Source organism: Myodes glareolus, chromosome 17 (genome assembly GCF_982192425.1).
Source record: "Myodes glareolus chromosome 17, mMyoGla1.1, whole genome shotgun sequence".
Lineage (NCBI taxonomy): Eukaryota > Metazoa > Chordata > Mammalia > Rodentia > Cricetidae > Myodes > Myodes glareolus.
In genome coordinates, this window is record NC_142042.1 from 20,677,340 (window position 1) to 20,703,799 (window position 26,460).

At 45.1% G+C, this 26,460-nt stretch overlaps 1 protein-coding gene across 1 annotated transcript in view; it reads left to right on the forward strand.

Annotated features, from left to right (window-relative positions):
* Positions 1-14,804: 14,804 nt before the first annotated feature.
* Positions 14,805-26,460, forward strand: part of C17H4orf17 (chromosome 17 C4orf17 homolog) — a 29,327-nt gene continuing 17,671 nt past the window's right edge. The window contains exons 1-2 of the mRNA XM_048456855.3: positions 14,805-14,936; positions 25,210-25,425. Coding sequence (XP_048312812.3) covers positions 25,224-25,425 — 202 coding nt within the window. The 5' untranslated portion in view covers positions 14,805-14,936; positions 25,210-25,223. The remainder of the gene's footprint in view (positions 14,937-25,209; positions 25,426-26,460) is intronic.

The window sequence follows — 26,460 nt, forward strand, 5'->3', positions numbered from 1 at the left end:
AGAAAAACAGGTGTCGATTAATACACCTAAAAAACAAGAAAAGAAGCCCTCTAAGAACCCAAAAGCAGGAGATACAGCCCAGGAAAAAGGACATTGGTAGCCCTGGGGAGTGTCTATCAGGGCAACAAGGCAAGTTCATGATGTGTTCTCTCTTTCCACCTGTTTCTACTGCTCCCTCGGGGCTCGTCTCAATAAAATTCCAAGTAGGAGCCCAGAGTGTTGACAGAGCATCTGCAGACGTCTTCATTGTAGAGGCTCAGTTCCTATTCAGAGTCCTTTCCTGCAGTACCTAGGGCCGCAATTATATGGTGGATGGTGAGCAAGGATGACAGCAGTCAATACCCCTCATTAAAGTTCTCACTTCTGTTTTAACCTGTTTTATGTAGACAAGTCTTTCTTTCCTTTAGAAGAGGTTCCTTTGACATCCAGAAGAAAAGGGAAGTACTTCATTTGCTCTCTGAATCATGGACACAGAAATGTGTGTGAACTCTTGAGATGGGCTTTCTCTTGAAATAGAGAAGAAATTTTCAGGCCTCATCTCCAGATAATTTCAAGGAATTGTCATTTTTGCAAGTAACAGCTCAGAGCAAAGTCCTGCACTTTGGGGTATTCTGTGCTGCTGTGGGTTGAACGAAGAAAGAGGTCACTCCAAGGTGAAATTTTAAGGCTTGTGTGGTAGCAGAAAGGTCCAGCCTCTGACAAACTGAACCCCGAACAATCGCACAAAGGTAAATTTATTGATTGTTTTGCAAAGTTGTTTTGCAGGTGAAGTAATCCCTCATACCAAGGTCCCAAATCTAATCTATGTGTCTCTCTACAGGAAAGCTTCACATGCCAACATGACTCTAGTTCTTTATTGTGTATCGTTTGCTATACACAATAATCCAAGAGCCTTGTGTAAGTCCCGGTCTCTGGCCTCCAACTTTGGAGGCCCCACCCCTGTGCCTGTCAAGCCTTGACCCCTCCCCCGAGGAGGGGCAAGGTAGCCCGCCAAAACCTTGACCACTCCCCCAGTCTATTTAAACTGTTCTCTGGAAAGTCCCTTTGTGCCCCCCGCCCCGTGGTCGTGGCATTTGCAGCCTCCCAGTCCCCCTCCCCGGGACCACCCGAGAGCGAAGCAATGCCTTTAAACCTGGATATTCTTTAATTTGACTTGTTGTGCTTTGGCTTAATTGGGATTTTTGCTTCGGCAGAGAGTTCGCCTTAAAATATTCCTAACACCTTAGAGGCTTCTTGTGACCAAAGTCATGCGAAGACTGCAACGCCCTTTCAGAAAAGCAATTGTACAGTCATGGAAAACAATGACTGTTTCCCACAAAGATTCTTTACCGTTTTCCACAATTCTTCACAAATGTACTTATAGAAAACAACTGCCCATTCTAACTTCTGCCCTACATACAGCGACTCTGCTAAACTCCTTCAACACTGGGGGAGGGAGGACTGATGTCACTATTACCCGCACACGAACTGGTTCCTGGAAATGATGAAGGTAGCAAGGACGGCGCCCACGTAGACTTACGCCTACAGAGGTCATTGTGACTTTCACCAGCGCTGCCACACCTGGCTGTTTGGGGATGCCCGTGAAGCCTGAAATATCGCAGAAGATAAAGCAGAAGGTCCCTGGGGGTCCAACTTTTTAAAAATAATCATATCGAATATATGCTGAAATAGAAGACAGTTTGCAAGGACCGTGAATATGGAGACAGAGAGGGGGAGAAGCACAGATTTCCCCATACTTTATAAAATGCACAAACCCCACAACACTATCGAACCGTTTGTTTTCTTTTATCTCATCCAAGCTCCGTTGCTCTCTGGACCTTCCAAGAGCAAGAACTCTGCTGTCACCATGAGTCAGCTCTTCCTGCTCTTGCTGGTCTACCCAGCGGCTTCATGTGTTTTGCCCAGCTTCGTGATTTCTCATGGAATCAATTGGAAAGTTTTCCCATAATTCGCCTTTAACTGAAAAGAGGTTATGTGAGAGCTGGTTTTGTGTGTTCTAACTGCTGTCCTGGCTTTTCTAGTATACACCGCCATGAGCCGTTGCAAGCAATACTACTCCAGTCTGAGAGTGCTGTAACCACAGACTAAGGTTTGTGGGGGCTCTCTGCCAAAAAGCTGGGAGACAGAAATGAAGAGAAGAGAAATGAATTTTCTGGAGACTGGCTCGGAGAAAAATAGAAAAGACTTGTTTGTATCCCCAACATCCCTCTTTGAAGGGGTTAGATGGGCTAATGGCCTATGTAGGACACCTCAGGTTACAACGAAAGGATGGGAAGAAAACTCAACTGTGGGGGGCTCTTTCTCTTCAGGGCACATGAGTGTACACACCCATGTGGAGGCTGTCTTCCATGATCACTCTCCAGCTACATGTTGAGATGAGGCCCCTTGTCAAAACCCTTGGAGCTCATATATGGGCTACCTGTGAGCTGGCTCCAGGGCTCTCCCGTCTCTACCTTCTGCACTCTGGGGGTCACCCTGTCCTCTAAGTCTTTATGTGGGTACTGACAATATAAACTCCCATATTCAAGTCAAGCTTGCAAGGCAAATGATTTGCTGCCTAAACCATCTCCCCCAGGTCCTGATGGGTGGATTTTTCAAATTCAGAAGTTGGAACAGCCTGATCCACCTTAACTTTTAATAAAATCCTAAGTAGTCAAAGACTCAGAGTAATCACATCTTTCTAGTCTCTCTTCGTTTCGCTCAGCAAGCTATACTATCCACTTGCTGAAATTTTATTTTACCAAAATCTTATACCCATTTCTCTAATGTTGACTTTGTGTTTAGGAAAGTCCTCTAACTTAAATAGTCACCTTACCAAAGGATGGAGGTGACCTCCAAGCTTGCTGTAAATGGCACAACCGTTTTCACTGAGAGCGGGACCTGCTTTTACCTAACGAGAGCAAGCTGGAGGCAAGTTGGGACCTGAAGTATAATCCTATTAGTTGAGGACAAGTCCGCGGTCTGCTCTGGATTATTTCAAAATAGAAAACCTTCAAGTTCAGGCATAAACACTTTAACTATGCCCAAGCTGTGTTAAATCTGGTTTTGTCATTAGAAGTGTGCCTGGCATGGTGCTGCTCACCTACCTCCTAGAGAGGCAAAGGCAGAAGGGCCTAAAGTTCGAGGCTAGCCTGTTTTATCGCGGTTCTGGGCTAGCAAGGGCTACAAACAGAATGGATGGAAGAATGAAGGAACGAGACAAAAGCAAGCCTCTGTACAGTCTGATGAGGTTAGGTTTGATGGTGGGGGCTTCATTTTTACAGTTGAGACCTAGTCTTGGAAATATTAATTTGGGCATTCATCTGTAGTGATTTCTGAGACATTTCAATACTTTCTGGGAAAATAGCATAGGAGATTTTATATCAGGGAAAACAAAGCCCCTGATGAAAAGCCTGGAGACCTCACATACAAGGAACATAAGTGTGAAGCCGGTGTCTTCCTGCTCATCCGTGTGCTTTCTCTCCCAGTTGCCCCGTGAAGAGTCCTGCACAACTAGGTACAGTGAGGCTGACAGGGGTTTGACAAGCATGGACAAAAGGGCATGCCTTTCTCCACAGTTGTTCCTCCTCCTTCTCCTCCCTCTCTTCCCCCCCCTCCTCCTCCTCTTCCTCCTCCTCCTCCCCTCCTCTTGTGAGCTGCTGTACCTTCAAAGGGTCAACCATCCTCTTGCCCTCATATCTGTCATCATCTGGGGCCCTGCTGAGTCAACCCAAAAGGTGCTGCAACAGAAATCGAGGTTCACAAGAAATCAAACCAGGTTTCGCATTTCAGATTCACCGGATGTGAGACCAGGCAAACGATTTCTTGCTCTCTGCATCAATTTTTTCATCTGCAAATGGAGAAGATTCCTCTGATATCCAGAGAATACTCAGTAGCACTTCAGAGTGCAGCCTCGGGACTCTGACCCACTTTTAAACATGCTGTAATTTTTGATGTATTACCCGATTTCTGCGAGCCTCGTTTTCTTCATATATGAAAAGAAGGTAATAGCGCATCGATCATAGCGTTGTGAGAAGAACTGAAGAGACAGAACCTAGGGGACACGTGGCAGACCCTCTGAGAGGTGGCGACTGAGCAACAGGTGTTAGCTTTATTACGGTTGGTGACTCGGGTAGCTTCTGAGCAGGTGGCAGCTACCGTTACTGAGCATCGCCTGGTGCACTGAGTGATTTCCATTCACATGACTCTTCTCGAACTGCTCATTTTAATTGTGTTTACCAGTGACGCAAAATTAACTTGTCCTTCTCTTCTCTCTAGAGGCTGCGGCACACAGAAGTAAAGGCTGAGAGTATGGGCTAAATTTCAAAACAAAACAAAAAAAAATTAAAAACAAAACAAAAAGGAAAACCCAAGGTTGAATGCTATCTTATGACTGTCTTCTGGTTTGGTTTTGAGAACTCTCTAGAAAGAAAAGGGGTGAACTGAGTAGAATAAAGTCAACCTTCAAGTTCATATTCAGCCAACTGCCAGACTGGGATATTGCTAGAAAATATCTTGTACATACAATGGAAGACATTATGTAAGACATGAAGGTGGAGTCGTGTTTGATCAAGGTTGGACCTAAAGTCAACAATCAGTGTCTTTGTAAGCATGCTGCCTGAGAACATGCAGGTGCAGCGGCAGACTACGCGCTGCACCCATGTGACTCAGTGAAGGAGAAAGTCAGAACAGGACAAAGGAGAATCCGCCCTGAAGAGAGAAAGGGGGAGAACCTAAAACATCCACAAGGGTAATGCTGGGGTGATTCACGAAGGCAGAGGTGAGAGAGAAATGCTTGAACAAGAACTAAGCCAAGCATCGAGGACCCTTAGTGCAGAAGACCCACTAATGTGTCCATGTGTGGGTACCAAAAGAGTCCAGATAAAACCCTCAGGATTTACTTTCCAGGATACAGCAAGAGAGCAGGTGTCTGGCATCCTATAATGTCAGGAGTGGGTGGCCAAGGCCATACATTGGTGCCCTGAACTACAGTCACACTGAATCATTAGAGACTTGGCTGTCAAAGTCCTTCAAGAGGTATCCATGACAGATTTAGGGACTGGACTCCCCAAGCGACACTCACAAAGCCTTTTAAGCATGTGGCCAAACGCTGTTTATCACATTATAGTCTAAAGACAACCCGGTTTTAGTGGCAGTTTTACATGAGAGTGTATCAGCCAGCGTTAAGTCTAACGCCTTGTTTGTTTGAAGACAGGATCTCTAACCTTGTATTTTCAGTCTTCCAGCCTCTTCATCCCGAGCGTTAACACTAAAGGTGTTCTCTGCTGCACCAGCCTTGAATCCTTACGGTTTTTACCAAGGCATAGCCTACAGTGCAAAATTCCTTTGTTCATTTTTTATGACATTTTTCATTTGTTTAAATTTGCCTAGGATGCCCTACCAAGACCTCAAGTTAGCATTTTCTGAGAAAATTTTCTTACCAAATTCAAACAGCTGTATTCAACAGACAGCAAATCAAACATGCAGTGGAAAGTGTGAAGCCACTCTGGTGTGGGTTTACGTCCCTCAGCAGCTGGCAGGAAAGTGTGAAGCTACTCTGGCGTGGGTTTACCTCCCTCAGCAGTTGGCAGGAAAGTGTGAAGCTACTCTGGCATGGGTTTACCTCCCTCAGTAGCTGGCAGGAAAGTGTGAAGCCTCTCTGGCGTGGGTTTACCTCCCCCAGCAACTGGTGGGAAAGTGTGAAGCCACTGTGGCGTGGGTTTACCTCCCTCAGCAGCAGGTGGGAAAGTGTGAAGCCTCTCTGGCGTGAGTTTACCTCCCCCAGCAGCTGGCAGGAGGCAAAGGGCAGAGAAGTCACTCACTGGCTCATTGTAGAAAGCACCTCATTAACATTTTCAGACCATGGATAGGCATGGGGAAATGGAAACCCAGAGATAAAGGCAGGCATGAAAGGGAGCTACTAACTCCATACTCTCATTTGAACCACGTGATGTTTTCATTCAGGTTATGCCTGAGAAGTTAGTCCTGGATTAGTTCTGGGAAATAAATCCTGGGTTAGTCCTGGGTTAGGTCTGGGAAGTAATTCCTGGGAATTTAGTCCCAGGTTAGGCCTGGGAAGTTAGTACTGGGTTAGTCCTGGAAAGTTAGTATTGGGTTAGTCCTGGGAAGTTAGTACTGGGTTAGTCCTGGAAAGTTAGTAATGGGAAGTTAGTCCTAGGTTAGTCCTGGGAAGTTAGTACTGGGTTAGGCCAGGGATGTGAGTCCTAAGAAGTCTGGCATACAGTCTAACAGGTGTGAGTTGGATTCTGGCTGACCATAGCAAGCTAGTGATTTCTAGCTAAGCTTCTGTGAAAGAGATTCCCTGAGGGACCCAGCGGGGAAAAGATGAGGTTACAAAAGGTGCTCAGGACACTGTGCGGGCACAGAGTGACAGCTGGGTACATTAGCCTCTAATCCCTCAAGCACACAGCTCAGACCGACCTACAGTAAGTCCTTTATGACAGGCAGAATGCTGTTTTCCTGCCAGGAACAGGATATTTGAAATGAGAATGGTTGTTTTAATCCCTTAAGGCAGAGCTTGCAGAGGCTGGTGAGCAGAGCCTCGGCCCCGGGCCCCAGCATGGGCAAGGGGTGGGGTTACGATTGCCCAGCTTTCCGCGAGTAAGATGGCTGCCAATGTGATGCTACCGTATCGCCCCAGCACACGAATCCAGACAGACAGAGTAGCCTAACGCATCCCCTGCTTTCTATTTAGGGGAAACAGTCTCCCAGAGAGCATCCTAGTCAAGTCCCTTTATGACTTTCCATAAAGGAAAGTCCACGAGAACGGGGCTACCTGTGCAGCCCTAGACCGCCGCTTGTGTGAGACGTCCACTTCCTGTTCAGTAGCCAACGGCCACACGCAGTTACAGAGGATGGAGGACATGGGCAGAAAATGCCCCGCCGGTGGGCAGTCTGTGAGCAGGACCACATCCCGTACATAGTTCTTTATAGGAGAAAACAAGAGAAGGTTGAATATATAAACATTTTTAATATTTGAATTATCATGCTATAAAATTAACAGTTTAGTAAAAAACATGAATCCCGTTTTCCTTCACCTTTGACTCTCTAAGGCCACTGCCCCACTGCCCACCTGCTCTGGCCCCTAAAGTCCTGTCCAGAGATCTGTTAATAATTTATCAATTCCTAACTTAAAGATACCATTTATTTCCAGCTTAAACTAAACATGACAAAATCATTGAGTTTCCACACTGGTTCCTAAATTTGCTTCCATTTGCTTTGATTTGTAGATTAAGGATCTTATTATTAATCAAATTCGCCCATGAACTTTCCACCAGAGCCACCATGATCGTGGATTCTGGAGAAGATATGGCTACACAGGACCCTTGACTTGAAACAGCGCTGGGTTTGGGTCCTAACTGCAATCACCTAAGTTCTGTGATTCTGCATGCAAACTCCTTACCTGTAAAAGAAGGCTACAGTAGTCCCTAGTCCTGTGATGGTTGGCATAGGTAAAGGGGACTGCATGCATGCAAGCTGTTCAGTCTAGATCACAGGAACTGTTCAAATTACGTTGCCATTTATAGCAATGTTATGACAAGGAGCTTAAAGGAAGACTCTAGAGATGGCTCAGCGGTTAAGAGCACTGGCTGCTCTCCCAAGGGTCCTGAGTTCAATTCACAGTAACCACATGGTGGCTCACAACCATCTGTAATGAGATGTGGCGCCCTCTCCTGGCCTGCAGGCATACATGCAGGAAGAACACTGTATATGTAGGCAGAACACTGTATAGATAATAAATAAATAAACCTTTTTCAAAATAAAAAAAAAAAGACTCTAGATAAAATGCTTACTGAGAGAGCCTAAGGACTTGGGTTTGATGCCCCAGTGCCTGCATTAAAATCTAAGCAAGGTAGTGTGTGCTTGTAATATCAGTTCTGAGGAGATGGGCAGGTGAGCCCCTGGGGCCCACTGGCATGCCAATCTAGGCAAACTGGTGAGTCCCAAGCCAGTGACAGACCTTATCTCAGAGATAAAATAAAATAAGGTGGATAGTGTGAGAGACACAACACACACACACACACACACACACACACACACACACACACACAGAGTTGACTTCTGGTTTCTATATGCATGAGAGCGTGTGCATGGGTACACACACACACACAAGCATGAACACAATATTGTTACACCAAGAGACAGAAAACAATCTCCACCCAGCTGACCATGCATGGACGGCTTGGTTGTGGAATCTGTCTTCACAGCACAGTGTATCAGGCCGTGGTGGAGACATGAAAGATCAGACGTCGTAGGAGGCCAACATGAGAAGGGCCCGGGCTGGCTGCACATAGAGGGCTCAGAGCCGTTTACCTGGGAAGTGAGTCTCTGCTGGAGGCCAGTGCTGTAGTTGTTTTTCTGTGCCCCCAGATGGACTCCAGGCTTGGCCTTTAGAGTCCATGGATGGTTTGTGAAACTTCTTGAGTATTTACTGTTGCTATTCAGCCTGGGTCAGGCATTAGACCAAGCACTGGAACCACCCTGGGCAGAGGGAGCCCTGTAACTCTCCTCCATGGACAGAAAAGGATCAATCATATCAACCTTCACAGAAAGCACATAGTTGGGATCAGTAAACTCACATTCGTCACCAAGGCAGGGCTGTTGGCATAGACTGGAAGTGGGCACCGTGTCCTCCTCTTGCTCTCAAGTCTTCCTCCAGGTGAGAATAACCCATCTCCCTGGGAAGTGCTCCATGTACTGGCTCCGCACGTGGTCTGTAGTGTCAGGCATTTCTGGGCTGCTACAGGAGCTGGGCCCCATGTGAGCTGGATGTGAAGTGTCTGTCAAAGCCCAATTCCCTGTGGCCCTTGTCTCTCCTGCCTTCTGTCAGCCTTCCAGCTAGAAGACTCTGACTCCATCTCACAGTTCCACCCTTGTCCTGTGATTCATTCACTCATCTATCTATCTATCTATCATCTTTCTATCTATCTATCTATCTATCTATCTATCTATCTATCTATCTATCTATCTATCTATCTTTCTATCTATCCACCCATCCATCCATCCATCCATCCATCCATCCATCCATCCATCCATTCACTCATTCAGTAAACACGGAACTATCACAGAGAGGGAATTCCACCCATATGTCTGTGAAATCTCCTATTTTTTTTTTTAAAAAAAAAGTCCCTAAGTGACCCCTTGTTATACCAGAATCTCCCTTCCCAGGGTTCTCATTCAGAAGTAATCACATGAGTCAATGGTCAGCTCAGATTTCTCTAGCACTTCTGGGTCTGTAAGGCATTTTCGTGGGAACTAATTGTTCACTCTGCTAATGGTTCACTTGAACCGCTGCAAGTGAACATTTGCATCTCAATCTCAACGAAGAGGGAGCCAAACAGCGCGGAGGAACATTCCAAGAAAAGGTCATCCATGCAAACGTCTGTGCACGTGTCCACCAACAACTCTGGTTGATGCAAGGCCTGTCCATAACCTCTCGTTGACACCTTTGTCTCTGAGAGGTGCATTATTTATGGAACTGAACGGCCACACCAAGATCCGCCTCCGAAAGTACCCTTTTCTCTGCCCTAGTTTTAGACAGTAGTGTGTCATACTACAGCCCCTTGGCGCCACCTAGTGGTATATTTGACACTTACAGTCATGAAGCTAAGATGGGCAACAGTTTTGAAAGCAGGGAATGGCAGGACCCCTTTCCTTCTTTTCTCTGGTCACATAATTCCTCCATGCACGCGTGTGCACTTCTGTGTGTGCACGGGTGGGGGGGGCATGTGTACGGGGAGGTGTGCTCACATGTGTTGAGTCCTGAGGTCAATGTTGGCTATCTTCCTCAATCACTCTCCACTTTAAATTTTTAAATCACTTATAAGTTGCTAAACACAAAAAAGAAAAAAAAGAAATCAAATGAAAAGATTCCTCTAAGTCAGCTCTTCCTAAATTCCCTGCAAAATCGGGGACAGGGAATCACTCTACTTTTGGTCCGGGCTATGTTTTTCCCTTCTTCAGATAGTAGATTGACACAGCACATCTGTAGCGAATCTACAAATGTGTGTACTTGCTCCAGACATGAGTCTAAAGACAGAGGGGTCAACCAGAAGACCACGGCCAGTGTGTGTACAGTCACCAGCCCCTGGTCCTTGCCCAGGCTGTGTAGTCTGGGGTTGGACCTGCTATGCTGGGTGGTGGGTTGCAGCAGGCATGAAAGAATGCAGTCTGACGGGTCTCCTCTTTATTTTTTGACACAAGGTCTCACAGGTTGTCTAGATTGTCTGGCCAGCAAGCCCCAGTTCCTCCCTTCTACAGCGAGCACTGGGGTACAGGAAGGCTCTCTCACACCTGGCTTTTTATGCGGGTGCTGGGGGCAGGGCGGACCTGAACTCGTGACCTCACACTTGTGTGGCAAGCAGTGTAACAACAGAGATATCTCCCCAACCCTCTCTAGCCACAGCTTACATAAGAAAAAAATATATATGTTTTTTATATATATTTAAGGAGACGCTTAACTCCTCAGCGTCTGTCCAGTGTCTTGTGTGGATGCGCAGTGGGAGAGAAAGGTGATTGAACCAACAAGTGCACATCAACTCTCCTTCCCGGGAAAAGCCCTGCTTAGCATGAGAAGAGCCATGCAAAACAATCTGTACTGAGTCCTAACAAACAGACTGGAAGCCTGCCCTCAGGGGGGGTGAGGGAAGAGATTGCCTAAAAACATGTCAAGACAGAGAGAGAGAGAGAGAGAGAGAGAGAGAGAGAGAGAGAGAGAGAGAGAGAGAGAGAATGGGTGAAGGGAGTCAGTAGCCATTGGATGGATAAGTTGGACTGCAGGCCTGGAGATGCACCCTCTCCCTTTCCCAGTGTTGGTGGGTCCTAACCCATAGCAAGGCTGCCCATCCTACCTTTGCTCACTGATACTCCACAAACGTGACTCCTTTTGCTCAGGTGAGAACCATGATCACTCAGCCAGTCTGGATTTCGAGAGGTCATTAGAGTCCTCAGGTTAGCAATGCACCCTGCCCCTCGGCTCAAACACAAGCCAGGTCCTGACTCCATGACCCTAGAGGACCTGCTAGTGCTTTCTGGGATTAGATTAGGGACACTGAAAAGAGATTCGAAGATGATCCCTATTGTGTACACATGCACGCTTGCACTTGCGCACATTGCCGTGTGTGTGGCATGTGTGCACGCATGCACACACACACCTTATTGCTAAGTGTTACTCCCTCTCCAGCAGATATGCTTCGATTCCCTGGAACCTATGAATTGTGGGCTTACTTGGAAAATGGTGTCTACAGATGCAATTAGGAACCTTGTGATCAGATCACCCAATCTTACCAGCTAAACCCCAAATCCAGGGACAAGAGTCCTAGTTTGACATACAAAGAAGCTGCCCATGGGGACACAGGGGACATCTGACAGAAACAGGCAACAGTAAAGAGCAGCAGAGGCAGCAATGTCATCAGCTGAGCAAGGCAAGACACACCCAGAGTGAACTGCAGGCCAAGCCTGTGGGGCAAGTGTGGCCCTACGGGCGCCTGGGGGAGCATAGCCTGCAGAACACTCAGGCAGTACATTTCTGTGAGCTTAAGTTACTAACTAGAAGAGATTTGTTAAGGAACCACAGGAAACAAATACACACCAAACTTTTATTTTCTGTTTTTGAATTGTTGAAGTGTCTATTTTATATACCTTTTATGGGATATGACTGATAGAGGACCTGCCTAGAGTGTGCAAGGTCCAGCGTGCAAGCCCCAGAAGGTCAAAGATGCTTGTGTTGGCTGCAGATGCAGCCCAAGTGTAGGGCACTTTCCCAGCTTGTGCAAGGACCTGTGTTTGAGCCCCAGAACCACAAACAAAACAAAACAGGACACAACGGGACACAGCAAAACGGACAGCAAATGATTAGAAGATGACCTAAACTCAGTGGGGGCAGATTAGAAGAGAAAGAGGGTCTTGCCTTCCGTGTGCTTAAAATAAGGTACATGTGTTTCTCGCCAGGTGTGGTGGTGCACCTGTAGGCACGGCATGCAGGAGGGTCATTGACAGTTTGAGGCCACTCAGATCAATAGAGCAAAGTTCATGCCAGCCAAGGCTAGTGATGGAGACAGTCTCAAAGAAAAAATCAGATGGTCTCGACACATACATACACTCGCACACACACACACACACACACACACACACACACACACGCACACGGCACACATGCACGCGTGGTGAATAGACGGATGGCTTAACTGTTAAGTAGGCTTGCCACCAAGCCTGACGACCTGAGTTTGATCCCTGGTCCCACCTGGGAGAAAGCAAGAGCTGACTCCTTCACTTGTTTTCCAGCTACACACACACACTCACTTTCGCACATCGAATAATCAAATAAACGTAATAACAAATTTGAGCTGGTGGGTATGTTGATTGCCCAGAGACCGTTGATCAGTTTTTACAATGGATCAAAGCAGCACCATGTGTCCTAGAAAGATATAAATTATGTCAACTAAAATATTAATACAAATGGGATAGTTTAAATATAAGAACTTCCGCCAAAATATTTTGTGGCAAAATCTATGAGAAAATATGTTTTTATGTAGATTTTGCTTTGTTTGGCTGGTTCTCAATGTCCCATCTTAGAGCTCTGTACCCCTCCCCCACCGCTTTCTCTCTCCCCTCCCAGGGAATTATTTCCTTAAATTTTATGTTTTTCTCAGTAGATTCACTATATACGTATGTGTTTGCAAACAATTTTACAGAGAATTGTGGTTCTTTTTAAATTTTCATAAGCACTTCAACTTCTTTTCCACATAATTTTTTTTTTCAAATGCATTCATAGTAAGCATGTCACTGATGTAGCTTCATAGTGCCTTATGGCTACGGGTTCTACGACAGATTTGCCTGTTAGGAAAAGATTGTGTCTATGACATTTTCGTCCAGAAATGATGGTGTATGTGTGTAAATGTTAGAGCTGAGGTGGTGTTTCTGGGCTTTCAACTATATCTGGAGTGTCAGGTTGGATTTAGAAGTGACCGCACCAATTTACAGTTCTAATGATGGTAGATGTGAGTCCCGGGATCTACATACGCTCCTGAATTCTTGGTGTTCTTGGATGGTTTCAGGCTGCCTGCTGCTAGTCACCGATGAAGACCTGTGTGTCATGCATCTCCATGGCTTTGCTGCTGTAAGACCCCTAGTCACAACTTTTAGCTGTTTTCTTGTTGTAACGGGGTGCCAGACCTCAGTGGGCCCCAGACCTTAGTGGGCCCCAGACCTCAGCGGGCCCCAGACCTCAGCGGGCCCCAGACCTCAGCGGGCCCCAGACCTCAGCGGGCCCCAGACCTCAGCGGGCCCCAGACCTCAGCGGGCCCCAGACCTCAGCGGGCCCAGACCTTGGTTAGCACAGCTGACTCCATGATGAAAGCAGCGCTCAGACTGGAAAACTCAGCCCATAGGCGGCACCATTTGCCAGAACTAAAACAAAGGCCTAATCCATCAAAGCCCATAGTTCTGGGGAAGTCTCTAAATGTACTAACCCTGCTTTCTGGCTTCTGTAGTTCCGCTTCTGGTTGTTCTTGTTAACTAAAGTATGTCAACCCAGGACATGGTTTATTTGTTTTTGTTTTGTTTTGTTGTGGTGGTTTGGTTTTGGTTTTTGTGCTTAAAAGGTTACCCCGAGAAAGGCTCTAGGCGACACTGGACTCCCAAACACCCAGTGGAGCTGACGCCTTACTGGCAAAGAGTTTCTCTCAGCTTAAACCTGTATTGGATCAGTCTTCTCTGGTGAATGCCCCACGACTGGGTTGTTTATGTGACGTGCATAAACGTACTTAATGTATTTTCTGCATCATTTTCCTGTGGCTGTATAAAAAATGTAAGAGACCAGCTAACTCGAAAAGAGGTGTATTCAGCTCACGGTTTCGGAGGTTGACTTGCAACAGTATGTTGCCAACTCTATGAAGACCTCCTCATGGCGGATGCCATTAAAATGATGGTGGGCAGGTGGGAGGGTGAAGCCGGTGGGAGGGGTGAGAGGGAACGAGCAAACTGCCAGTTGGTAAACGGCAGAGAGAGGGAAGCCCAGCTCCTGAAGAAGCCGGGAAGTCAGAGCTGTGCTTCTTGCCTTTAATTGGCCCAGATAAGGTTTTAAATCCTCTGCTCAGCACTGATAAACTTATTAGCATTCTGGGAACTCTACCCGTTTGTGCTGTTGTTTGGTTTTTGAGATAGGGTCAAAAACCCTATTCTGTAGTCCAGGCTGGCTTTGAACTCACAGCAATCCCTGTGAGTCTCCCAAATGCTGGGACTAGAGGCATGAGTCGCCATACCCAGTTTCTCCATCTGATTCTCTCCTCAATTATTTTTAATTATACACACAAAGCAATAAACTTCATTATAGAGTTTTTATACAAACCTTGTTTTTATGTACATTTTCCACCGTCCCCTGCCCACCATCTCCCCCCACCATCTTCCATTTCTGTCCCCTTTCCTTCCTCAGCTAGTCCTCCTCCTCATTTCCTCCCCTTTGCCTTGTCGTCCCTTAAGACATCCTCTTCCCCGGAATATCACCAGGATTCTTTATGCCAATGATGGGGAGGTTTCCCAGCATCCCCTGTCATATAGCGTACGTCCACTAAACAGAACCGTGAGACGTGCTGAGCAGTGTTGCTGTCATTCCTTCTCCCCTTCTCTTTCTCTTTTCTTCCATCTATAGCACCTCTATCAGACGTCTAAATCTGGAAGAGACGTTCTGGGCTATGCTAACGAACCTGTGGAAACTAGAGGCCCAGGAGCAACCGTGGGTGCAAGGTTCTGGAACTCCAACTTTCCCAGAATGTTATCCAGTTGCCAAGCTGTTTGTTGTCACCTAACAACCAGGCAGGTGCCTGGGCGCTTTGGAGAGAGAGTAGGAGAAACTTGGGGGACACAGCCGGGCTCTTTGGAAGGCATTAGTTGGCTGTTTCTGCCAGTAAAACCTCCTTAGCTTAAGTCCTGAGATTTAGGTAAGTAACAAATATTCAGTCTAGTTCCGATAAGAGGTTGGAGGGGCGTCAGCAGACCTGATTTACCTACTTTAAAAACTGTCCTCAGGTATAATTGTGTATTCATTATTAGAATAATTCGCTAACATTTTAGGTACGCTTTACTTAAAACCTTCAAATATAGTTTTAAGGCATACAAAAACTAAGTAAGTCGTTTTGAGGAAAAGGATGCCATCTTTCAAAGTTAGCCACTTATCTTTAAGGAGCTCACACTAATAGCACGTCCCTGGTCGTAGACTAGAGACAGTTATTCTGTGGGAAAATGAATGGCAGTTACGGAGTTTATACCATGTAGCAGGTGCGTGCACACGGTGGGAAAACAAAGATGAGAAACCAGGTTTAGATCAAGGCACGCCATCAGACTTGCTTATGTTCTTATGTTTACAAATTATCTCATTTCAAAATAAATTATTTAAAAGGAGGTTAAGCTCCAGAACATTCTGCATTGCTGGTGCTAATTTGATTGAACTGACTTAGGGCCCACGGGTGCCGTTTTGGCAAGCCTCACCGCAGTTCATTTGGAAGTTTTCTAGTTAGTTTGCTTTCTCATGATTTGAGAGGTGTGCTCCTGTGGTGGGAACATATCTTCTTGTGTGACCATCCGGCATTTAAATCATGGTGGGGAAAACAAGACATTCTATTGAAAGGAGCAGGGAGGTGGGGACATTACAACAAAAAAACAGGGAGGGGGTGGGGCTCTGAAGAAGCAAAGGAGAAAGTGACCGAGGCTGGAGTGACCATGAGAACCACTACAAGCAAGGAGTTAGGACACCTTTGGGAGAATGTGTGTACTGGAGAAATTAATCCAGCAAGGGAAGGGGCCATGGGGCAGCCGTGGCGTGAGTTCCTGGTAGAGGAATGGGAGTGTGATGTTCCCGACCCAATAACACCCAGCACAAGATGGCTGACCGCCTCAGACATCTTTCAGCTGCTTTATTCGGTGTGTGCTCTTTGGGAGCCCATGTTTCATGTATGTACAATTTTGAACTTAAGGCTATCAATATTTTATGGAAATTGGCACGGCAGTTTTCTGAGTAACATTAACTATTCTTTTCTGCCCATCTCTTTGGAGGACTGTATTTCCCTTATTCCAAATAAATTTCAATGATTTGCTAGTAAATAGCTAGATCTGAGAGCCTACAAGAAAGGAAACGACCTTTTCCTCTGTGTCTTTGAAATGTCTTTTTCTTTATGTATCTAACACATATGAGTTTTGCCCAAATTTCGGGGTATGCATCACGTACGTGCAGCCCTGTGGAAGTCAGGCGGCTTTAGACAGCAGGCAGTTAGAGCTATAGACAATTTTGAGCTGCCAAATGCGGGTGCTGGGCATGGAGCCTGTGTCCTCAGCGCGAGTCTCGGAGTCCGCTCCCCAGCTGTGGCTTTTGGAATGATCAAAGCAACGTGCTATTAAATGTCTCGCCCGTACTCCGCACATTGCCTTTTCAAAGTGACATCAGCATGAGCGTCACAGAGTAGAGCACAGACAGAACGGGGCTATCTTCTCTCAGGAAACCCCTTGGGGACAGTCACTGTCTTAGCCATGCTTCCTATTGCTGCGAAGAGACATCATGGCTATGGGCTTCCAGTTCAGAGGTTCAGCCCATTATCGCCATGGTGGGACACGGCAGCATGCAAGTAGACGTGGTGCTGGAGAAGGAGCTGAGAGTTCTACGTCTTGCACAGGCGACAGGAAGTGCTCCAAGATACTGGGTGTGGCTGGAGCATACCTGAGACGTCAAAGCCCGCCTCCGCAGTGACACTTCCTCCAGCAAGGCCACACCCACTTCAACAAAGCCACACCTCCTAACAGTGCCACTCCCTGTGGGGGCCACTTTTTTTTAAAACCTCCACGTCCACTAAATGAAGAAGCCTTAGGCAGATTTTATAACATAAGTAGTAAGGCAAGAGCTGGGATGTTCGACAAAAATAACTAGAAGTTTGGTGTTAATAAATTTCCTTATTTTAATAGAAAGTATTTCAAAGGAGGTTAAGTTCCAGAACATTCCCTATTGCTAGCGCCAACTTGATTGAACTGACAGGAGCTACAGCCCATGGGTGCCGCTTTGGCAAGTCTCAGTCACTGGCACCGCAGTTGAGTTGGTAGTTTTCGGTATTTTGCTTCCCCGTGATCTGAGATGTTTGCGCCTGTGATGGGAACACAGCTTGTGTATGACCGTCTGGCATCACGGTGGGTAAAGCAGGCTGGGAATTGTTTTCTACAGCATGCCGCAAATACCCATGAATCATTGGGACAGAGCACGTGGCTCCTGCGGTTCCTCCTTATGCATCTCAAGAGTCTCTATGTTACTAGTTACCAACTCATGGCTTACATGTGTAAGTGCTCATTGCTTGGCTAATGGAATTCATCTCTGATACTCATCAATTTAGTACTAACAAATACCTCCAATACTGAGTTCAGCAAAAAGATTTAGTTCTTTTATTGGAAATAAATGTCATTTCTGACTCTCCAGTAAAGGTATTTATAAGTAAAAAAACTTATTTCTTGGTCTCCACTTCTATTAACCTTTTATTTTAAAAAGTATGCTTGGGGCTGGAACAAGGGCTTTCTCCAGAGGCCCCAGGTTCAGTTCCGAACCAGACATGGTGGCTCACAACTGCCTGGAAGTCCAATCCCAAAGCATCTGACATCTTCTCCTGGCCTCTGAGGCACTGCATGCACATGGTACACATACATACATGGAAGAAAAACACCTGTACACATAAAATAATAATTGTTTTCAATTTAAGTATGCTCTTTTTATTTTAATCTTGTCTTTTACATGTATGTAGATATGAGGGTAAACAATACTTTCATTTCTACTGAGTTTATAATTCTTAGAATGTTACCATTCAAACCCCTTATCTGCCAGACTGTGAAAGGAAAACACTGCTCCAAACCAATTCCCAGACTCTGGGAAGAGATTTAATCACCGCAGCAGGCCACGAGTGAGCTGCCCTTGTGGACGTCAGCGTGAGCGCGAAGGGAAAGAGAAAAGTGGAGGTCATGATTAGGGCCAATAGGCATGGTTTGGCTTTGCTTCTGGTTTAAGCTTCTTCGATTTGTTTTCATCAGTTCACTGGCTAAAATGATCTAAAGTTCCGCTTCAGGTGATTTCTCAATCAGCTGCATTGCTAAAAACTTAAATTTAAATTGAATTTCAAAGAACACGGTCCTAAACCATTTACGTTGATGCAACAAAATTCCATAAGCAAGGACTGTTCTAAACAGCTGAAAATAATTTCCTAGGGGTTCTGGAGGTAGCAAAGTCTACCATGAGAGTAGCTGCAGATTCACACACAGGTGAGAGCCAACTCCCGGCTAACAGGCCCGGCTTCTCAAAGTACCCTCACATGATAAGTATAGGGCACTAATCTCATTCTTTAAGAATTCCACCTTCTTGACCTAAATGCCTCCTGAAGGTTCCACCTCCTAATATCACCACTGTAATGACTAGACAGCAACAGAATAATTTTGTGGGGTACAAAAGGTCCATAGGTAGCTTAGATTTTGCAAAATTTTAGTGATGTATCTGAACAAAATATTTCCACACTGTCTTCACTCTCTAAACATTCATCACACATAACAGGATATCTGGTCAAACTTTCTTAAACCAAGCGCACATCTCTTTAGAATGAGCGAGATGAGTCCCAGGCCCTCCCGAGGCTCTTCTGAGGAGAAGAGAGGCGGCTACACTGCCCTCAGATTACTGGTGGTGCCCTAACTGTCCTGGATCACGTCCCTTCAGACTTACCTAAGAGCACTCCTGTGGACCAGATGAATACAAGAGAGAAACTGAATATTCCAGCTGACATTTAGATCAGTTCCAGTAGATTCTAGACAAACAAATGAGAACCTAGGAACTCTACCAAGTAGTCTGAGTTGATGCCGGTTGTCAGTCCAGGCTACTGCCCTTTCTGTTTCCCAGCTTGTCTTCCTCGTCTGTCTTGTAAATCCAACATGAACTTATTTGCTTGTCTGAAGCAAAGCACCCACACAGGAAGACTACACTGTTGTGGAATATCATTTTAACTAGGCAAAGATGTGTTACATTTGTTCATGCGATGGAATATTACTTTAACTATATAAAGGTGTGTTACCTTTGTTTCACCTTGCCTGGCTAAGACACCTGATTGGTCTATTAAGTGCTGAACAGTCAATAGCGAGGCAGGGGAGGTGTGGGTGGGGCTGGCGGGTAAAGAGAGTAAGTAGGAGGAGAAATCTAAGCTCAAGAGAAGAGAACAAGGGAGAAAGAGAGGGACTTGCTCAGGGCCTGAATCCAAGCAGCCACCAGACATCCAGACAAGGGGACAGCAGGAAAGTAAGATATATAGAGGAGAGAGAGAGAGAGAGAGAGAGAGAGAGAGAGAGAGAGAGAGAGAAGGTAAAAAGCCCTGAGGCAAAATGTAGATGAAGAGAAACAAGCTAAATTATAAGAACTAGTGGAGAAGCATAAGATGAAGCCAAATATTCATAACTAATAAGTCTTCGTGTCATGATTCGGGAGCTGGTTGGTGGCCTAAAAGAAAACCTGCCACACTAAGTGTAAAGTTTTGTTTTAGACCTGGTGTGGTCAACACAATCCCAGCACTCAGAGGGTTCAGGAGGTTTGTGAGTTCCAGGCCAACCTGAACTTTAAGTGAGGCTCTGTCTCAAAACTTAATCAGTCAGTAAAGTAATATTACAGTTTGACTATACAAAAAGATTAGAATTAACTCTCCTATAGGCTAATAATAAGATATACCATTTGCTGTTAATTAATGATACTTTCTAAATCTAATATTAAGTATAATTTATCTAGCCTAGAATAACTTTAGAATGCCGTTCTGATTTCATTCTATGGCTGCTACAGATCCATGGCTAAAAGCAACTTAGCAGAAGGGAAGGTTTGTTTCAGCCTTTAGCTCAGAGTCTATCATCGCAGGAACCCAGGTCAAGAACTCAAGCAGGAACTTGGAGGCAGGCCTGCTTGCCTTACAGACAGCATTACCTCCGTTCAAGGCACTCTCTTCATAGACAAGATAAGCATAGCAGAAACCATGGAGGATGTTGCTTACTGGCTTGCTCACAGACGTATCATGCTAGACAGTTTTATGTCGACTTGACACATGCTAGAGTCATCTGAGAGAAGGAACCCTTGATTGAGAAAATGCCTCAGTCAGGTAGGGCTATAGGCAAGCCTAAAGGGTGTGTTCTTAAGTGATTTTGTGGGTGCTGCCACTCCTGGGCAGGCGGTCCTGGGATGTATCTAAAAGCAGGCTGGGAAAGACTGGCAGGGCAAGTCTATCAGGCACGCTCCTCTGTGGGTCTCTGTTTCTGCCTCCAGTTTCAACCCCTTCTTGAGTTACTGCCCTGACTATCTGTTAGACCCCGCCTTCCTGTGGATACCCACACCCGATCCAGGCGCGCGCCTTCCCGAACTCAGGCCCACGGGAATGGATGACTGTCCTGAGGGTTTAAAACAGACACACACACAAAAAGGACCTTGCTCATTTACCAAGAGTAAATGGCAACTTTATTAAACTCAAGTCGGGTATTTATAGAAGTGGGCAAGCGGGATCAAAAAGGGCAAGGCCTCCTCCCAACAGAGCAGGAAGGAGAATAAAGGCCCCGGCACCTCAGGCAGAACCAGCTGGGGTAGGCCAGGCATGTGGAGCCCATTGCTAAAACCTTGAATACAGGTGGAATCACCATAACAAAGAGAGCCAGGTTCTTCCTAAGCTATCCCCTCAAGCCAGTGCTAGTGCAGAATCTCCAGCGAGCCGGAGGTCACACGGCCCTGCGAATCGCCAGGAGAAGGGAAAAAGACTTTGGTACCTACAACTATCCTCAAAAAGGAATGTTGTGTGTAACATGAGGGGCCGGCTTGTTGGGGCTTCTGTCCTGCCCGGTACCCCAACAACTGGCAAATCCCAAAGAGAAATTACACACAGGACTCCATAAGGTTATAAACTGATTGGCTCATTAGGTCAGGCTTCTTGTTAACTCTTAAAACATATATTAACCCATTATTCTCATCTATGTTAGCCATAATGGCTCAGTACCTTTTCCAGCGGGGGCAGCTTACATGTTGCTTCTTCAGTGATCTGTGCAGGAGTGGCTGATGGCTTCCTGTGTCCCCGAATACTCCCAGTCTCTTTACTCCACTCCTACTTCCTGTCTGGCTTTCCCGCCTATACTGCCTGCCTGGCCAATCAGCGTTTTATTAAAATATGATTGACAGAATACAGACAATTCTCCCGCACCATTTCCCTCTTTTTTTTTTTAAACAAAAGAAAATACCCATAGTCCATTTGTTGGGAATGTGGGCGTAGTATTTCAGGCTACTTCCTGCTGGTTGGGGGCGCTGATGATCTTATGGGGACCTAAAGAAAATTTAGAGTTATAATCAAGTCCTGACTGGAGTATCCTGTGAGACCTGATCATCTCAGGCAGCGCCTTGAATCCGTTCTGGATGTAGAACTCAGACATCTGGGCCATCTATTCCTACCGGAGATTGCTCAGGTGGTCTCCCTTGGCCAAAGATGAATTTTCTTAACTCTGAATAAATCCAGAGGCTCTCATTTTCTGTGGAAACACAAACAAAATCTCTTCTCCAAAGTAACAAACCTTTTGACTTCAGTTTTGAAGCCAAGGTATTTTCAAAATGTCTATCTTGGATTAATTCTGCAGCATTTATAAACAAAAGTCTTTTAGCAGTTGTTGCTCCTTCCTCAGCAATCAAACAATTTAAAGAGAGCATAATAGCATACAGTTTGAAGATTCTCCGTGCATTTCCCATCTTTATGTGGCTTTATTTTAACCTCTGTTTCTTTTATTTTTACTTTTACTTTTTGAGACAGGATCTTTGTATATCTTTGTCCTGGAATAACACTGTAGACCAGGCTGTCTTTGAACTCACAGAGATCCTCCTGTCTCTGCCTCCCCAGTGCTGGGATTAAAGGTGTATGCTACCACACCTCGAACTCACAGAGATCTGTCTCTGCCTCCCAGGCATTGGGATTAAAGGTGTGTACTACCACACCTTGAGGTCACAGAGGTCAATCTACCTCTACCCCTTGAAGTCACAGAGGTCAATATGCCTCTGCCTCCCAGGCATTGGGATTAAAGGTGTGTACCACCACACCCAACTACTCTCTTTCTTTCCTTTTAACTTTAAGAACTTTAACTTTTAGCCTGCATATACACACTGTAAACCATTTAGAGGTTTTCTTCCTCTTTGAATCTCTCTTTACTGTACATTTTTCTTTTTCTGACCATATGAGTCTTTAATTTATTAAGCAATATGGAGAGCTGTGGCTTTGATGGCTAGATCCAGCTCATTCCTTAGCTTTTCAGCCTCAAGGCTGAGGTACCAGCCAGAGCTGTGTTCACTGCCACAACTCTATGGCGTTTCAAGGTCCTTGCCAGCAAGCAAGCTGCAGCATTCTGCTCACAGACCACACTCAGTCGGACTGCCTGCCTGAAAGAGTCAGAGTTTGCTCTGGCAGGACAGCCAGCATTTTAAAACAGCGCAGCTTTTTTCCTGCTATGGCTGAAAACCGAAAAGCATGCGTTCAGCTTTTCCTCAACACAGTTTAAGTGTTTTGTGGCAGGACCTCTTAAAAGAGCTACAGGGTTTTGCAGCTAAAGCTGAGTCAGGAAGCCTCTCTTATATGGGAGCCTTGCTTGCCTCTAGCAAGCAAAGTAGACCTGAGAAATTGCTGCTATCAACAAAACATGCTTTACTCTATTCGATCCCAAGCTTTCTCAAGCTTTCTGTGGATTCAGTTATCCACGTCTGGGCGCCATATGTAACATGAGGGGCCGGCTTGTTGGGGCTTCTGTCCTGCCCGGTACCCCAACAACTGGCAAATCCCAAAGAGAAATTACACACAGGACTCCATAAGGTTATAAACTGATTGGCTCATTAGGTCAGGCTTCTTGTTAACTCTTAAAACATATATTAACCCATTATTCTCATCTATGTTAGCCATAATGGCTCAGTACCTTTTCCAGCGGGGGCAGCTTACATGTTGCTTCTTCAGTGATCTGTGCAGGAGTGGCTGATGGCTTTCTGTGTCCCAGAATACTCCCAGTCTCTTTACTCCACTCCTACTTCCTGTCTGGCTTTCCCGCCTATACTGCCTGCCTGGCCAATCAGCGTTTTATTAAAATATGATTGACAGAATACAGACAATTCTCCCGCACCAGTTGTGCCTGAGACCTAGGACCCCCAAGAAGACCACCACGGAGCCACACTTCGGAATGCAAAAGCAAGGTTTCCTTTATTAAGGATGGACTAGCACGGGTCTTCTGCCTCACAGTCTGACACAGAGATGGAGGGGGAAGGACCCCAAATGGGCCCAAATGGGCCCAGCACAGATAAAGACTGGAATATGACCAGAGAGTTGTAAATTAAAATAAACCCTTTCCTCCACACATTGTTTTTAGTCATGGTGTCTTTTCGCAATGATAGAAACCCAAAGACACGTTTTATTAGGTTTTTTTCATACAACCCAGGACCAGTTTCCAGGGACTGGTAGCATCCATAGAGCCGAGTCTTTCTACGACATTAGCAGTCGTGACCATCTCCCATAGATACGCCCAAATAGGCCATCTGGGACTGGGAAAGCCCTCATCTAAGACAGCCTGGCTCAGGTGACTCTATGATGACCATTAAGGCTAACTAAAACACACAAACACATACACACACACACACACACACACACACACACACATACAAACATAGACACATATATGCACATACAGACTCACACACACACACACACACCAAAATGAAATTCCGAAAAGTCATATGTTTTCTGGTAACAGGGCTGATAATTTATACACCGTGCACTCTAAAAATACTCCCTGAATAACTTGAACAGACTGCTATGGTATAAAACGGACTGGTGAGATGGCTCACTGAGTAAAAGTACTTGCTCTATGAGCCTAAAGATCTGAGATCGGTCCCCCAACCCAAGGTGGAAGGAAAGAACCCACTTGTGAAAGTCATACTCTGATGTGCACCAATGTACTGCAGCATGCATGAGCTCACTCTTATATACACATACACACTACTATTACTAAGTAAATGAATAAATAAAAGATGTCAATAAACTAGAGACACTCAACAACATCCTGCACTCAAGTCCCGTTAGTTGAACATGTGTGGTACTACATGTAATTCTGACCAGAAAAAAAAAAATGGGAATAGAAGTGTTTCTTTGCCATGTGATGAATAAGGTTTACACAGAGCATAGAAAATATACTATAGCTATCAAAAATGTTTTTCTTATATTTCAAGAGCAGCATGTCACTTAAAGTGTGTTAATTTATTTATTTATTTTATGTGTGTGGGTGTTTTCCTTGGGTTTATGTCTGTGTGCCATGTGCATGCAGTGCCTGAAGGGTCCAGAAGGGGGCATCAGAACCCCAGGGACTGGAGTTGGAGGTGCTTTTGAGCCACTGAGTGGGTGCTGGGAATCAAATCCTGGTCCTCTGAAAAAGGTGCCGGTGCTTTTAACCTCTGAGCCCTCTCTCCAGCTCCAAGAATAGTATGTCATTTTCAGAAGGTTTAAATAATTCTTTTATATATTCTGGATCCAGATTTTTCCCTTTATCTGGTTGTGAGTTAATCAAGAACTATAACATTTTAAAGTGCTAGACCTGTGGTATGGAATTGGTGTTAATTAATGATCAAAAGAATATTTAATATACTGGGTGTTGCAAACAATTTAGCAAATGCCATGCAGTCTGCCAGCTGGATGTAGAGTGTCATTTCCTCATATTTACTTTCGTAGGTGGTATTATATGTTTGGAGGATGATATAAATTTGAAAATTTAAGTTTCTTAAAAGTACAATATGAAAGTTCCTTACATAAACCTAATTTAATGTAAAGTACTTTTGTAGATATAGTGTTTTAAAAGTCTAATTTAAATTTCCTTCATTAAAAGAAACAACAACCATGTAAATATTTGCTCATAAAACAACAATGATCTTAAATACAATAAAATTAAATTAAAATATAGGTCATTTTCACAAGTACTTTGATTCCCCCCCCCCCCAGGGAACTTCTGTTCTATTCAGGCCTGGAAAGTTTATAAAAGTTTGATTTGTCAGCAGAACAGATCCCTCCATTGTTGTTCTTCATTTGTTTGTTATTTTAATACAAAAATGGAAACATATTTGATAGACAAGCGAATGTCTAGCATGTCTTCTCAGGATGATTACCGCTCTGTGATTTCAAGGTTTTGGCCCATCTATGAGTGAAGTCAATCAAGTCAGATCACAAGAATTCTGCGGCACCTATGGAGAGGGAGACCAACAGGCCATGAACCTGGCACTCAAATCCCCAGCATCTTCTCAGCACTCAGAGGGCAAGGGCAGCCACATGAGGGCGAGAAACGAAAACTGCTTCCTAGTCAGGCACACGCCTCATCCCAGACGAGTTTGCCACATCAAAGGTGATGGGACTTCAGCTACTCAAATAATTTTATCCCCTGTACACACCTAATATTTACTTGAAGTATTTGGTCACTGGTAAGAGCAGGGTCTAAGATACAAGAAGTCAGATCCTAGTGCCTGTAGACATTCGTGGGTACCTTCTTTGCCAGACATTAGCCCATAGATTGCTTGTGTTGGGCCAGGAGGGTACTTAGAACCTGGGAAGTCATTTAGGGAGCTTAAGGTGTGTTGTAAGGTGGTCCACTTGGTCCTTCCGGCCACTCGGCAGCTCAGACCCAAAATAACCACATAGAAACTATATTAATTAAATCACTGCCTGGCCCATTAGCTCTAGCTTCTTATTAGCTAACTCTTACCTAACTCTCAGATGGATGGAATCTGAATTCTTCCCTTTTATTTCTATCTGGTACAAGATTACCAGGTGTGCCCATTTGTATGTGAATATGGAAAAGTGTGAAGCAACAATAAGAAGGAAACAGGGTAGAAAGGAGACGTCTGTTCCCCTGTGAAGTCCTCTGACATACACAATACATATACCGCACTTTCTTTCAAAAAATCCTAATTAAAAGATAAATTAGAGTTTCAATACACATATTTGTGTGAAAGGTTGCCTATATTTAATTTGCTATGTAATTCTTTACTATGTACCTGAGCCAATCACCATTCCAGTGTTTCAAATATAATGATGACATCTGATAGTGTCTTAAAGAATTCTCATTTAAATCTGGGAAGTTACTGTTAGAAAAGTATGAAGGGTTTAACCAAATAAAAGTCTTATGTTTGGTTGTGTTAGCCAACCATTCACTCAACCATCAGAGCTCACCAGCTTTCTGCCAGGCACTGGAGTAGGTACTAGCAAGAAGCAGTAAACAAAGGGGCAAGACGCCCATCCACGAGGCTCACATTCTAGTGCAGCTCCGCCAAGCAGCTGCACACAGATTTAGTAAAACTAGTGGTAAGGGCTTTAGGAGCGAGCGGTGGGGTGTGGTCCAGACAGGCTTGTCGGCAAATGAATAAATGGTTATCCTTATTCC